At 30.0% G+C, this 15,830-nt stretch overlaps 1 protein-coding gene across 1 annotated transcript in view; it reads left to right on the top strand.

The window, feature by feature from the left end:
* LOC132744302 (fibrillin-2-like) overlaps nt 1-15,830 on the top strand; it is a 94,241-nt gene that overhangs the window by 77,172 nt on the left and 1,239 nt on the right. The window contains exons 80-95 of the mRNA XM_060732968.1: nt 2,392-2,505; nt 2,870-2,983; nt 3,653-3,766; nt 4,157-4,270; nt 5,424-5,540; nt 5,710-5,829; nt 6,456-6,569; nt 6,946-7,061; nt 9,542-9,612; nt 9,926-10,205; nt 10,814-10,884; nt 11,094-11,379; nt 13,361-13,431; nt 14,701-14,897; nt 15,364-15,455; nt 15,762-15,773. Of these exons, the coding sequence (XP_060588951.1) occupies nt 2,392-2,505; nt 2,870-2,983; nt 3,653-3,766; nt 4,157-4,270; nt 5,424-5,540; nt 5,710-5,829; nt 6,456-6,569; nt 6,946-7,061; nt 9,542-9,612; nt 9,926-10,205; nt 10,814-10,884; nt 11,094-11,379; nt 13,361-13,431; nt 14,701-14,897; nt 15,364-15,455; nt 15,762-15,773 (2,003 nt within the window). The remainder of the gene's footprint in view (nt 1-2,391; nt 2,506-2,869; nt 2,984-3,652; nt 3,767-4,156; nt 4,271-5,423; nt 5,541-5,709; nt 5,830-6,455; nt 6,570-6,945; nt 7,062-9,541; nt 9,613-9,925; nt 10,206-10,813; nt 10,885-11,093; nt 11,380-13,360; nt 13,432-14,700; nt 14,898-15,363; nt 15,456-15,761; nt 15,774-15,830) is intronic.

Raw genomic sequence — 15,830 nt, 5'->3', positions numbered from 1 at the left:
TGTTCCTTGTACCAGTAGGTATTTCAGATAGTGTTTGATTTAAATATGTTCCTCATATCAGTTGTTTGATTTAAATATGTTCCTCGTACCAGTAGGTATTTCAGATAGTGTTTGATTTAAATATGTTCCTCGTATCAGTAGGTATTTCAGATAGTGTTTGATTTAAATATGTTCCTCATATCAGTAGGTATTTCAGATAGTGTTTGATTTAAATATGTTCCTCGTATCAGTAGGTATTTCAGATAGTGTTTGATTTAAATATGTTCCTCATATCAGTAGGTATTTCAGATAGTGTTTGATTTAAATATGTTCCTCGTATCAGTAGGTATTTCAGATAGTGTTTGATTTAAATCCTCATATTAATAGGTATTTCAGATAGTGTTTGATTTAAATATGTTCCTCATATCAGTAGGTATTTCAGATAGTGTTTGATTTAAATCCTCATACCAGTAGGTATTTCAGATAGTGTTTGATTTAAATCCTCATACCAGTAGGTATTTCAGATAGTGTTTGATTTAAATCCTCATATTAATAGGTATTTCAGACAGTGTTTGATTTAAATATGTTCCTCGTACCAGTAGGTATTTCAGATAGTGTTTGATTTAAATATGTTCCTCGTACCAGTAGGTATTTCAGATAGTGTTTGATTAAAATATGTTCCTCGTACCAGTAGGTATTTCAGATAGTGTTTGATTAAAATATGTTCCTCGTACCAGTAGGTATTTCAGATAGTGTTTGATTAAAATATGTTCCTCGTACCAGTAGGTATTTCAGATAGTGTTTGATTTAAATATGTTCCTCGTACCAGTAGGTATTTCAGATAGTGTTTTGATTTAAATATGTTCCTCGTACCAGTAGGTATTTCAGATAGTGTTTTGATTTAAATATGTTCCTCGTACCAGTAGGTATTTCAGATAGTGTTTGATTTAAATATGTTCCTCGTACCAGTAGGTATTTCAGATAGTGTTTGATTAAAATATGTTCCTCGTACCAGTAGGTATTTCAGATAGTGTTTGATTAAAATATGTTCCTCGTACCAGTAGGTATTTCAGATAGTGTTTGATTTAAATATGTTCCTCGTACCAGTAGGTATTTCAGATAGTGTTTGATTAAAATATGTTCCTCGTACCAGTAGGTATTTCAGATAGTGTTTGATTAAAATATGTTCCTCGTACCAGTAGGTATTTCAGATAGTGTTTGATTAAAATCCTCATATCAGTAGGTATTTCAGATAGTGTTTGATTTAAATATGTTCCTCATATCAGTAGGTATTTCAGATAGTGTTTGATTTAAATCCTCATACCAGTAGGTATTTCAGATAGTGTTTGATTTAAATCCTCATACCAGTAGGTATTTCAGATAGTGTTTGATTTAAATCCTCATATTAATAGGTATTTCAGACAGTGTTTGATTTAAATATGTTCCTCGTACCAGTAGGTATTTCAGATAGTGTTTGATTTAAATATGTTCCTCGTACCAGTAGGTATTTCAGATAGTGTTTGATTAAAATATGTTCCTCGTACCAGTAGGTATTTCAGATAGTGTTTGATTAAAATATGTTCCTCGTACCAGTAGGTATTTCAGATAGTGTTTGATTAAAATATGTTCCTCGTACCAGTAGGTATTTCAGATAGTGTTTGATTTAAATATGTTCCTCGTACCAGTAGGTATTTCAGATAGTGTTTGATTTAAATATGTTCCTCGTACCAGTAGGTATTTCAGATAGTGTTTGATTTAAATCCTCATACCAGAAGGTATTTTAGATAGTGTTTGATTTAAATCCTCATACCAGTAGGTATTTTAGATAGTGTTTGATTTAAATCCTCATACCAGTAGGTATTTCAGATAGTGTTTGATTTAAATCCTCATACCAGTAGGTATTTCAGATAATGTTTGATTTAAATATGTTCCTCATATCAGTAGGTATTTCAGATAATGTTTGATTAAAATATGTTCCTCATACCAGTAGGTATTTCAGATAGTGTTTGATTAAAATATGTTCCTCGTACCAGTAGGTATTTCAGATAGTGTTTGATTAAAATATGTTCCTCGTACCAGTAGGTATTTCAGATAGTGTTTGATTTAAATATGTTCCTCATATCAGTAGGTATTTCAGATAGTGTTTGATTAAAATATGTTCCTCGTACCAGTAGGTATGTAATGGAAGAGCACATGTTTATATTACTTTATCAGACATGGTGTTGGAATTGATTCTACTTATATATAACACAAAAATAATTATATTTTCTTACTAGGTTATCCCTTTCATTATCACAATTTATTAAGCTTTAAAGATAATCAGATAATTTTGTGTTTTATTGGTAGATGAAATATGTCACATAGGTAATGCATGAAATCATGTATCAGAACATTTTTATGTACTTTTTACAGATATAAATGAGTGTTTTAACAATCCCTGTAAGTTTGGTGGTACTTGTATCAACACTGTAGGCTCCTATTTTTGTAACTGTCTACCAGGGAGATCAGGACCAAATTGTGATGGAGGTATTTATTTATTTTTAGATTTCCCTTTTGATGGATATTGAGGTTTCAAAGAGTTGTTAACTCTTACATCAAAGCCAAGTTTTATCAGAATTTTAGTGTACATGTATTTGATCAAACTAGGTTTTGTCAGGATTACTTTCTTTTTCATTAAGTTTTTTTTGAAAAAAGCTTAAAGCATGTAAAATTTGCTAATTTTATGTACCCATTTTTTCTCAACAACATAGTTTTATGATCCAACAACATAGTTTAATGATCTTGTGTCAGTGACTTACTATATCCTTATACATGTTTTATCATTTTCTTCATTATCTTTTGATAAGTCAAAATTATCTGTTTTTATGATTTAAAAATTTTATTTTTCTAGATTATGATGAATGTGTGCAAAATCCTTGCATCAATGGTGGAACATGTTATAATAATGAAGGTTCTTATACATGCTACTGTCCAGCAGGCTGGACCGGCCCTAATTGTGAGATAGGTAATACATTAAATCATTTTGTGATAAGCATTGTTAGACTATGGTAAAAAAAGAGATCATTGCAAATACAAATGCTCTTTTGTTCATAGAAAATTAACAGAACAATTTTGTTAGTCTTATTTGCTCGACTCAAGAGAAAAAAGTGGAGCTATTGTCATGACCTTCTTGTTGGTGTCAGCTGTGGCATTGGTTTACCTTTTTATAAAGGTTCATAAAAATATCATTTTCTCAGAAACTATAAAAGCTATTTACTTCAAACTTGGTGCACATGTTTATTGTCATAAGAGGATACTATAATCAGCTGTGATGGAATTCACATGTGCTCCCTGTGTTGGGGTCATCAATGAAAAGTAAGGCACATATCTTACATAACTTTAAAACATATGTTTGTATATGAAAAACTGATGATGAATTAATACTACATACTTATAATACAGATAAGATACTACATACAGATAATGCCTTATCTCCTTAATGTAGTGCTATAGTTGGTATCTTTTAGATTGATAATACTTCACAAACATCCCTCATAAAATACATGTACATACATGTATAATATATTAATTCAGCTTGCTGGAAGTCTGTTTAAGTCATGTGATGGTCAACAATTATATATATATTTTTTTGTATATTTAAACATATTAATAGCTATGACTTTAAATGTTACAGATATAGATGAATGTTTAACAAATCCTTGTTTAAATGGTGCTACATGTATTAACAATGCTGGCTCATACACATGTCGTTGTCCTGTGGGATATACAGGGAAAAACTGTGAAACAGGTCAATAATGTTCCTCTTTCTAAATTATTTTAAACAACCACAAACTTATATTATATCAAAGATTTCCACACTTGAAACTGTTTTTATCTAAATACTGAATTATCACTAAAATTACTTTAATTATTAATCGTTTGTTAAACATTTGATGAATCTTGACCACTGATTGTTATTTGAAGTTTATAAGTATCAAAAATTTATAATAAAACAGTTGTAAGCAAATTGTCATATTTGAAAGTAGAACAAAAAAATAAATATTGTAAAACAATGTCTATTTTCCTAAACTGTTATAAATATATTTTATTTTGTATTTTAACTTGCATGTAAGCATACTATATTTGTGGTTATACTTGTTTACATTGTATATTTACATAGAAAGTTTAATTGTTTCAGATGTGGATGAATGTTTGACAAACCCATGTCTTTATGGTGCCTCGTGTTTTAATACACCTGGATCTTATGTGTGTCAGTGTATTGCTGGTCGTACTGGTGTAAACTGTGAACGAGGTGAGTGTAACACAACAATAAATGATCAAAGGGCTGCAAGCTCTGTGGTATTTTCTGATCTTTGCAATCTAAATCGTACTGTATATCTGTATGTATTTTCCTGTATGAGTTTATTTTTATATACTATCATTTGTCTAACAGGGCACCGAGATGCAGCGACTGCATTTAGATTTTTTACTATAACAGTTTGAGTTTGATGCATACAGAAATGACTAGAGTTGCATCAAAAAATCATTTATGTTTATTTATTTATGACAGCACACATTTTCCTTGCATATCGTGGCTACTTCCTTTAAAAAAAAAGAAATAGTTGCCTTGACTGGGATTTGAACCCCAGACCTCTCACACCCTAAACAAGCACATTACCCCTGCACCACGGGGAAGTTACACAAAGAAAGCCTGAATAAAATCAAACAATTCTACATTTAGAATTTCCATTTTGGGTTTTTAATCCTTATTAATTTCGAGGTATTTTGTTCACGATAAACCTGTTGTTTAACACTGATGTAAATAATTTAGCAAAAATCTTCTCGCCAAAACAGTCCGACATGTATATATTCCACTACTCGACAGTCATATTTATTTGTGTACTAATGCTCTGAAGTAATCGGTAATCAACATCGCTAAAAATAGCATTATTATTGATTAAAATGACATTCATCCGCATAATTTGTAATTGTGCATTTATTGACAATTCTATAAGTCAACCCTACTTTTAAACTTGGAATGCGTTGTAATTTGTTAGATACTTGTAACAAAATGAAAATATTTCTTTTTTTTACATCTCTAGGTTTAAGCTGTTTTGAGAACTACATGTACTTGTTGTTAGGTTTGTCGTGAAATTCTGTGCCAGAGATTGAATGTCAGCATTGTATTTCCTGATCTGTGATCAGAAAATTTAAAAATACACGTGAACATCATTAATGGCTTATTGATCTGACTGTATCTGTCTTATAATGAAATAAATTATTAACCACTACTAGGATTCTCAAATATTGAGTTTTGCTTTACAAAGCAAAATTTTAATATTGCATTATTATTGCAGAAGTACTTGTTAGGAAGTTGTTTGGTTTAAAGAGGTTGTACTGTACAAGTTTATAGTAATATGAGTTATCTTATTATCAACTATATGTTATAAATGTTAACATTTCAGATGTGGATGAATGTTTAGAGCAGGGTATATGTAAGAATGGAGGTACATGTATAAACACACAGGGATCATATCTATGTAACTGTCCCCAACAATGGACTGGTACACATTGTGAAAATGGTGAGGCTTATTTTTTTGTTAAGGTTTCTGAGGGTTGCCCTTGTTCTATCCAATGTCCAGCTGTATTGTGGACATATTTCTAGTTTGTAAAAATATTGAGTATGTAATTTCTCATTTGATTTCTTATATGGAGTTTTTGAAAGTAGTTGTATTTTATGAACTATTGTAGATGTGAATGAATGTATTATGGGTCTGTCTCGATGTGAGAATGGTGCTACCTGTATCAACACAATAGGAGGATATGAATGTATATGTCCACCAGGTTATACTGGACAATTATGTACAGCAGGTAAACACTTGTCTTATAACACTGTCACAATTTAACATTTACATTTCTATATCAAATTCAACTGCTGTAGTTAAATATTGTCACATTATTTCTTATTTTAATATAAAATATATGATGATTTTTGTGTAGACATTCACTATAATATAGGTATTGAAGTTATCACATTTATTACACAAGAGTTGCTCGTAATCACTGTATAGTGTGCAGGAAATATGTATAATTTTCCTTACCCTTTCACTGCCATAGGGATGGCTTATGCCGTCCCTGTTATTTTCGGCGTATTTGCCATATGGACGGCTTTTGCCATTTCTTTAATAATCATAATAATAATAATAAATTAATAATAATAATAAAGATAATAATAAATATAAAGAAAATTATACCATCGACAATAATTATTATTATACTAGCATATTTAGAAACATATATAATTATTATAATACTAATAACAAATAATAATAATAATTATATTAATTAATAATATAGTAATTTCTTAGAAAATCCTCTGGCAAATAGGTTATCAATAAAACAATAACCCTCTGGCAGCGAAAGGGTTAATGCCCATTATTATGTTTAATACTATACAAGAATATACTAAATAATGTTATATGAAATCTGTTTGTTAGACATCAATGAGTGTGCTGTGAACCCATGTTTGAATGGTGGAAGCTGTATTAATAATTTTGGATCCTATGTCTGTATATGTCTTCCTGACTATACAGGACCAAATTGTGAGAATGGTTAGTAATATAATTAATCATCCAACTCTTTTTATAATTTATCAAATGATGAAAGTTTATGTTATAATTGCATTATAATTGACAGTATTTTTTAATAAACAACTTTAGAACTTGAATTTTCAGTTTGTGTAATAAAGTTTGTGTAATAATACTAGCTGCATGTTGAAAGAAGTTAACAGCCAATAAGAATCACTTGCAAGTTCTTATAATTTTATCATGAAGTAATTGTAAATGTAGTTGTGAATCAATTATAGATCAAACACATCATATCTGACGACATTCTACATGACAATCATGCACTTAGTTTTAAATATTGGAAAACATAGACATAGTTATACTTGAAAGTATTCCCACAATTTCTGTTTATTTATTACAGGAATACAAACTGCATTCAAAATTTCATTCCCAACACTGAACCTAACATATACTCCAGACCTTGCTTTCAACACATCGTCCAAGTTCCAAAGGCATGCAATGCTGTTTTGTAAAGACGTAAGTACATTTAAATAAACTATAACATGGTATAATCAGTGATATGATTTGATTCTTCATAATAAACTATAACATGGTATAATCAGTGATATGATTTGATTCTTCATAATAAACTATAACATGGTATAATCAGTGATATGATTTGATTCTTCATAATAAACTATAACATGGTATAATCAGTGATATGATTTGATTCTTCATAATAGACTATAACATGGTATAATCAGTGATATGATTTGACTATAACATGGTATAATCAGTGATATGATTTGATTCTTCATAATAGACTATAACATGGTATAATCAGTGATATGATTTGATTCTTCATAATAAACTATAACATGGTATAATCAGTGATATGATTTGATTCTTCATAATAAACTATAACATGGTATAATCAGTGATATGATTTGATTCTTCATAATAGACTATAACATGGTATAATCAGTGATATGATTTGATTCTTCATAATAGACTATAACATGGTATAATCAGTGATATGATTTGATTCTTCATATTAGACTATAACATGGTATAATCAGTGATATGATTTGATTCTTCATAATTATTAAACTATAACATGGTATAATCAGTGATATGATTTGATTCTTCATAATAGACTATAACATGGTATAATCAGTGATATGATTTGATTCTTCATAATAGACTATAACATGGTATAATCAGTGATATGATTTCATTCTTCATATTAAACTATAACATGGTATAATCAGTGATATGATTTGATTCTTCATAATAGACTATAACATGGTATAATCAGTGATATGATTTCATTCTTCATATTAAACTATAACATGGTATAATCAGTGATATGATTTAATTCTTCATAATAGACTATAACATGGTATAATCAGTGATATGATTTGATTCTTCATAATAGACTATAACATGGTATAATCAGTGATATGATTTGATTCTTCATAATAGACTATAACATGGTATAATCAGTGATATGATTTGATTCTTCATGATAGACTATAACATGGTATAATCAGTGATATGATTTGATTCTTCATAATAGACTATAACATGGTATAATCAGTGATATGATTTGATTCTTCATAATAAACTATAACATGGTATTATCAGTGATATGATTTGATTCTTCATAATAGACTATAACATGGTATAATCAATGATATGATTTAATTCTTCATAATAAACTATAACATGGTATAATCAGTGATATGATTTGATTCTTCATAATAGACTATAACATGGTATAATCAGTGATATGATTTGATTCTTCATGATAGACTATAACATGGTATAATCAGTGATATGATTTGATTCTTCATATTAAACTATAACATGGTATAATCAGTGATATGATTTGATTCTTCATAATAGACTATAACATGGTATAATCAGTGATATGATTTGATTCTTCATATTAAACTATAACATGGTATAATCAGTGATATGATTTGATTCTTCATAATAGACTATAACATGGTATAATCAGTGATATGATTTGATTCTTCATAATAGACTATAACATGGTATAATCAGTGATATGATTTGATTCTTCATATTAACTATAACATGGTAAAATCAGTGATATGATTTGATTCTTCATAATAGACTATAACATGGTATAATCAGTGATATGATTTGATTCTTCATAATAGACTATAACATGGTATAATCAGTGATATGATTTGATTCTTCATATTAAACTATAACATGGTATAATCAGTGGTATGATTTGATTCTTCATAATAGACTATAACATGGTATAATCAGTGATATGATTTGATTCTTCATAATAGACTATAACATGGTATAATCAGTGATATGATTTGATTCTTCATAATAGACTATAACATGGTATAATCAGTGATATGATTTGATTCTTCATAATAGACTATAACATGGTATAATCAGTGGTATGATTTGATTCTTCATAATAAACTATAACATGGTATAATCAGTGATATGATTTGACTACAACATGGTATAATCAATGATATGATTTGATTCTTCATAATAGACTATAACATGGTATAATCAGTGATATGATTTGACTATAACATGGTATAATCAATGATATGATTTGATTCTTCATAATAAACTATAACATGGTATAATCAATGATATGATTTGATTCTTCATAATAAACTATAACATGGTATAATCAGTGATATGATTTGATTCTTCATAATAGACTATAACATGGTATAATCAGTGATATGATTTGACTATAACATGGTATAATCAATGATATGATTTGATTCTTCATAATAAACTATAACATGGTATAATCAATGATATGATTTGATTCTTCATAATAAACTATAACATGGTATAATCAATGATATGATTTAATTCTGCACAGTTTTCTGCATTTGAAAAACAGAATATATTGATGTGTTGATTATGTTAATTTTAACCTGTCTGTGTCAGTATTGAAGGAAACTTTTTAATATGTTGTTTTTGATTTTTGTACAAATTAATAGATAAATGAGATGATGTCAACTCATAGAAGTAGATTCCCAGATTATGCTGACTGCGTGGTGACAGCTTTCAAGTAAGTTGTTTATATTTGATAAGCCATATAAAATCTTTTAATACATTTCATGTGGAAATTTAAGCTGGTGAATATGATGCGATATTTACTGAAATTAAAAAATTACAACCTGGGCTATTACCTCAGTCAGTCATGTTTTTCAATACATATCACATAATATTCACTAGGTAAAATGTCTGCATTTGTATAATATGTCATCATCAGATTCTCATTTGAAAATATGACTTTTCCCTAATACCAGCTGGTTAGCAAATCTCCATAAAAGTACATATAAGCATGCAAACATGTAATTAAACATTGTTTTATATTTTAGAAATAACCCAACACGTATGGAGTGGGACATCAAATTTAAGGGTAATGTACCTCCAGGAACTGTAGAAAATGCCAAAGGGCTCATATATGAGTCATTTCCAAGGCGTGTTTACGGTGACGCATTGGGTCTTGAGGTTGGAGACATCCTTTTCTTCCTAGACAATTACACAACAACAAGTTTAAAACTAAGCAAGGAATTACTGAATTTCTCAAGAACACCTGACTTTAATAATCCGGAAAGTTTTACATTCAAGCAGAATGAGCAGCTCTTCTGTTCTGATGTAAGTTACCTTATATATTCAACACAGTCAAATTGTTATTGTATAATGAACAAAGTAACAAAATATATGTTAATATAAACAACTCAAACATGTTAACTGATAAACTACTTTTTTATACTTTATTTACAAACATATAAATCTCCTATTGTATTATTAAATGAAAATGTGCCCATTGTAGTTTAGTGTCTGATATGTCAATCACGCTGTCCGTATACTATATGGATCTTGTATTAAACTGTTTTAATGCATTTGCAATAACTGTTTGTGAAATACTGTTAAGTATTTCAATAATTATTGTTGTCGATGTAACAAACCGGGTTATTACAACCTAATTATTAATACATGGTAAATATTGATATTTACTGAATTGTTAGCTCAGTTAGGTAAGACTGCAAGAAATGCCTGATTGCGGAAGAGAACTTGTATTCACAATTCACTAATAAAATATAACTATATTACTTTTTGACAACCCCTGGGACTCACCACCTGGGACTTTGACAAATGTGAATGTGTAGAATCAGGACAAAACACCAAAAAAAATATATTCACGAATACAAATTGAGTTACAGTATTTGCTGAAAAGTTAATAAGTATATTTGCTTTTTCAGGTGGATGCTTTGATGAGGGCAAATCCAGACAAGTTTCCAAGTTACATTGAATGCACTGTGGATTCTTTCCCGTATGTTTAACAGTATCTTATTATATGTTCTTATCTTATATAATTATCATTTGTTATATAGATAAATATGTACCCAATAATTCAAGAGAAAGAAAGAGACTTTTTCCAATTATTTTTGTTCGCATGAGATTTTGTTTATTTATTTATATTGGTCTCAAGCCTTTAATAATGAAAATTTTATTTCTTGACTAAATTATTCTCAATTTCAGTGGAAGTCCTGATAGAGTTAATTTTGACTTAAAATTTGAAGGGGACCTAAATCCTGACAAGCTACAGACAGATTTTAACAACATATTGTACAAAGATTTACCTAAGATACGCTATGATAGGTGGCTTGGCTATAATCTTGGTGATCTCCTCATCTACTATCAGAACTTTTCAGAGTTCACAGAAGTACCTCTCAAGTTTCGTGTCCTCAATCTGACCTGGAGCTCAGACCTTTCCAGCGAGTTTTCACCCCGATATCGGCTACATGCAGAACGCTTTTGTAATGATGTATGTTCTGACATGTATTTTAATTGAATGGAGAAGTTTACTCAATCTGTACATTACTGATTTTTAAGTCATATGAATTTATGTAATGTATAAATTTTCCTGTCTTTGAAATTTGGGACAGTCATTAACATTTTATAAGTAATTAAAGTTGTAAAGTTGATTTTAGCCAACAATGTATAGCCTGGACATGCTGAATTGATGTTACAGTGTGACCTCTACTTTATTTTAGGCTATGCAGTTAGAGTTTGACATTTTATCATTTTCTGGTTTAAAATACATGTATAATACATTATATTTATTTTATCTGATTCTAATGATGTCCATAATACAGGGTTTTACATAATTATAAGTAAAAGAATTTTTATGCCCCCGGGCATATAGTAATTGAACCGACCGGCCGTCTGTCCGTTCGTACGAGGCTAACCTAAAACAGCAAGTTGGTAGCAAGTACTAACTATACCAATGACTTCATACTTTACCCACTTATTTATCAACACAATGTACATGATCTGGGCAAGTAACATAACTATGGCTTCCATTTTTACCAAGTTATTGCCCTTTTCAGCACTTAGAAAATGAATAATTGGTTAACCTAAAATGGCAAGTTGGATATATCTTAAGTTCTATCTATACTAATAGCTTCATAATTACCACACTTACTTACCAATACAAAGTACATGATATTGCCAAGTTATATAACTGTGCCATCCATTTTTTCCAGTTATTTCCAAAAATAGGGCCTTGTATGGTTAACCTATTCCAGCAAGTTGGATTTATCTTGAATGTCTCCTAATTACTTTATTTATAGCTTTCATATTTGGTAGGTGAATACCTTAAATGGTCCTCAGAGAAAGGGGCCCCTATGGTCAAGGTCAAGGTCACTGGTGTAAAAACAAATTAAAACATTTTTGCACATACAGCCTTTATTTTTAAGTTGATGTCATTCATATTTTATACAAACTGCTTAGGGAGGTCCTCTTCCTTTGGGTTTAGTTAGGTTATTTGGGTCAAGGTCACCAATGTCAAAAAGATATTTTTAAACTTGAAGGTGTATTAACCTTCTTCTATTGACAGACTGATGTCTCTTATATTTTGTAGGCATATAAAAATTTTTTTTTTTTCTTCGGATGAAGTTCAAGGTCAGTTGGGTCAAGGTCATCAGTGCTAAAAACAGATTTTTACACTTTTGCTGGGGCGTCCATGACCGAGTGGTTAAGGTCATTGACTTCAAACCACTTGCCCCTCACGGCTGTTAGTTTGAATCCTGATAGGGACTTTGGATTCTTTCAGCTAGCTTAGGGAATGTCATTGGTTCTACTCGAGTTCCCATTCGTGCCTGAAATAATGCACGAAAGACGAAAGGGCACCTGAGGTCTTTCTCCACCAGTGAAGCTGGAACGTCGCCATATGACCTATGATGTGTCGGTTTGACGTAAAACCCAATTAAACAAACAAACAAATTACACTTTTGCTCATACACCCTTTATTTATTAACAAATGTTTTTCATATTCGATAGGAAGATAACTATCATGGTTTTTTTTCTTCTGAAGGTCACCAGTGCTAAAAATAGATTTTTACACTTTTTCCCATACAGCCTTTATTTATTGATAGATGTATTTACGAACAGATGTCTTTCATATTTGGTTTGGCTTCATCACAAGTCATAGCAATGACTTGACAACTTATATTTTTCACATTTACAAAACGCCATGGCTCTGTCAAGTTATATAACTGTGCTTACATTGTTTTTTTTACTATTTTCCGTCCTTAACTGATTGAATGGGTAAATATTTTTTTTAAATATTGTTACTTACAAGAATCTGAGCCTGGGCATTTGTGTCTAACAAACACGTTCTTGTTTTTATATAAAATAGTTCAGTGCAATAAAACATAATAGGAATTATAAAAGCTTGTATAACATAGGTACTGGTTCATATAAAACAAAAATAAATAAATTCAAATGTTTTCATTTCCTTATAGATTGACAAGCTGCTGAATGCAAGGAAAGATTTATTCCCTACATATGAAAAGTGTAAAGTTGTGGAATTTGGGTAACTATATATTATATTTGGCATATTATTTTTGCCTAAAATATATTTCTCACAAAGTGTATCGCTGCATTATCTGTAATATTTGCTTTTACTGTATATGTTATTAATATGATAAGTTCTAGAGATGTCTGAAAAGTTTTGAGACTTTTTTTGCAATGCATTTTTATCAAATTTTTGTTATATAATATATTGGTTCATTGTGTATATTTAGCCAAAACAATTTCATGTGATATATCAATTGCTTTTTGGGTAACTGGTTTCTTTTAAAACCCATCTCAAGCTGTACTGAGCACTTTGGTTTTTTTTTTCAATATTGGTTATACCCATATTTAAAATTGGTATTATTACCAGTTGAAATAAAGAAAAGTGATTCAGAGGCAAATCAACAAATTTTAAAATTTGACAGAAAGCGAGCTGTTAGAGACAATTTTAAGTAATAAATCCAACTTCAGTAAAATAATCTCATGTTATAATTAAATCTGAACTCCACATGAGTAAAATTTTGGGAAAATGAATTTTTCAAAAGATGGATTTGTTAAAAAATACAATGCAACATTATTTATTTTTTGTTAACCTTTTACCCCATGAGCATATTGTGAAAAATGGCCGTTTTCATTGAAAGCCTCCTGTTACAAGTTCACGACAAACTGCTATGAAACTATGAAAAAATGCTTCAATACTGATGAAACTTGGCACAAATGTTGACTAGACCATGGCCTCTGTAACAGCATGCTCAATCGTAAATTTTCTGTTACCATGGCAACGAGGGGACATCTCAATGTTGCCAAAAATCACTATTTTCGTATTTTGCTTTGATTTTTTCCATCAAAATTGATTTCAAAGTGCTGCAACTTCTCAATGCATTGAGAAAGAGTAGGCTTTTAAGATCGACCTGGGGTCATTTATAGCCTGTCACATGTCCAAAATTTTCTTGGCGATGAGGGGGACTGCCGCCCCCCTTTAAACCCCCCAAACAAAAGGGGGGCCAATCCCCCTTCTGGCAACCCCCTGATGTACCATTTTGATGGGGGGCGGCGCCGAAAAAGTGGTCACTTTTCTAACAACATTTCTCGAGCAAAAACAGTGTTTGGGGCCTAAATAGGGCATTTTTTCACTGTTTGAAGCCTCAAAAAAGGGGGGGGAAGGTGGCATAAAGCCGTCAAAACACGTCTTTATGAGGGAAAAGGTTAATATATATTTTGATTTTGAATATGTAAGTTTATTATTGTAGTAAAAAATTCATGATTGTTTTTTTTTTAATTTTGATAGCAATAATCCTGTAACCATTGAGGTCATGCTTGAATTTACTGGACGTCTCTCTGTTCCTGAAATGCAGCAGCTGGTTGCCACAGTGATATTTGAGGACACTCCAAGATACAGATACAATGAGGCTGTTGGGCATTTGATTGGTGACCTGCTTGTTTATTACGCTGATTTGTTACTATACCAGGATAACATACCCTTTGGTACTTTATATTTTTACATATGATTACAGTCCATTTATATAATTTTAAACATCTCACTGAAATTTTCACTCACATTTTAATGTGTTAACATTTACTACATCTTTTTAACACAAATATTGTTGTTGTTTTTTTCACTGACACATAACATTTGTTTACAGATATACAAATATATTTACATAAATGATATTTTGATTGATATATATACATATCCTGCTCATTAAACATTATTTAGATACTGAATTTGTATGGACAAATACAATGTAATAGGACAAATGCAACACTTAAGTCTGTGCGATGACATAACAAATGTTTTTTTTTTTTTTTAAAAATAACAACATTTTGTTTAGTCACTTTACTAAAAGCTAATTTTTTTATGTGTTAGTCCCTTTCTTGTTATAAAGTATGATCATAACTACAGATTGGTATATTGAAGAATTAGCTTATAAATAAAACATTTTACCTATAGATGCCTGGCTGACCAATTTACTAGAAAAACTATGGGTTACCATGGAGAATGAGAAATTTCTTTGGAACAGGAGTCCCCAAAAATTTAAAGGGGTATGAGAAAAACTTTGTTTGAAGAAGAAATTTTCCTACCTTAAATTTCTGAATTTACTTGTCCCGCCCTATTTTAGAGATAAAAAATAAAAATTGTATTATAAAGAATATTATATTGGATTACAACAAGGGTCAGATTACCTTGATGATGAAATCATAAATATGAAGCTATATTTTTTTGTTATTATGATATGTCATGATCTTGTAAGAATGATTGTTAAAGAAATTATTGTATAAAGTAATTTATATCAGCCACTGGTATGTTTTATCATAGTATAATACAATATGTTGGTTTGATGTTTCCAGTTCTCTGGTGTGGTAGGAATTGTCTCTCTATGTTCTCATATTTAATATAATATTTATATAATAAATTAT

Source organism: Ruditapes philippinarum, unplaced genomic scaffold, assembly GCF_026571515.1.
Source record: "Ruditapes philippinarum isolate M1 unplaced genomic scaffold, ASM2657151v2 ctg1632_1_1_1_1, whole genome shotgun sequence".
Lineage (NCBI taxonomy): Eukaryota > Metazoa > Mollusca > Bivalvia > Venerida > Veneridae > Ruditapes > Ruditapes philippinarum.
This window is presented reverse-complemented; position numbering and strand designations above follow the sequence as displayed.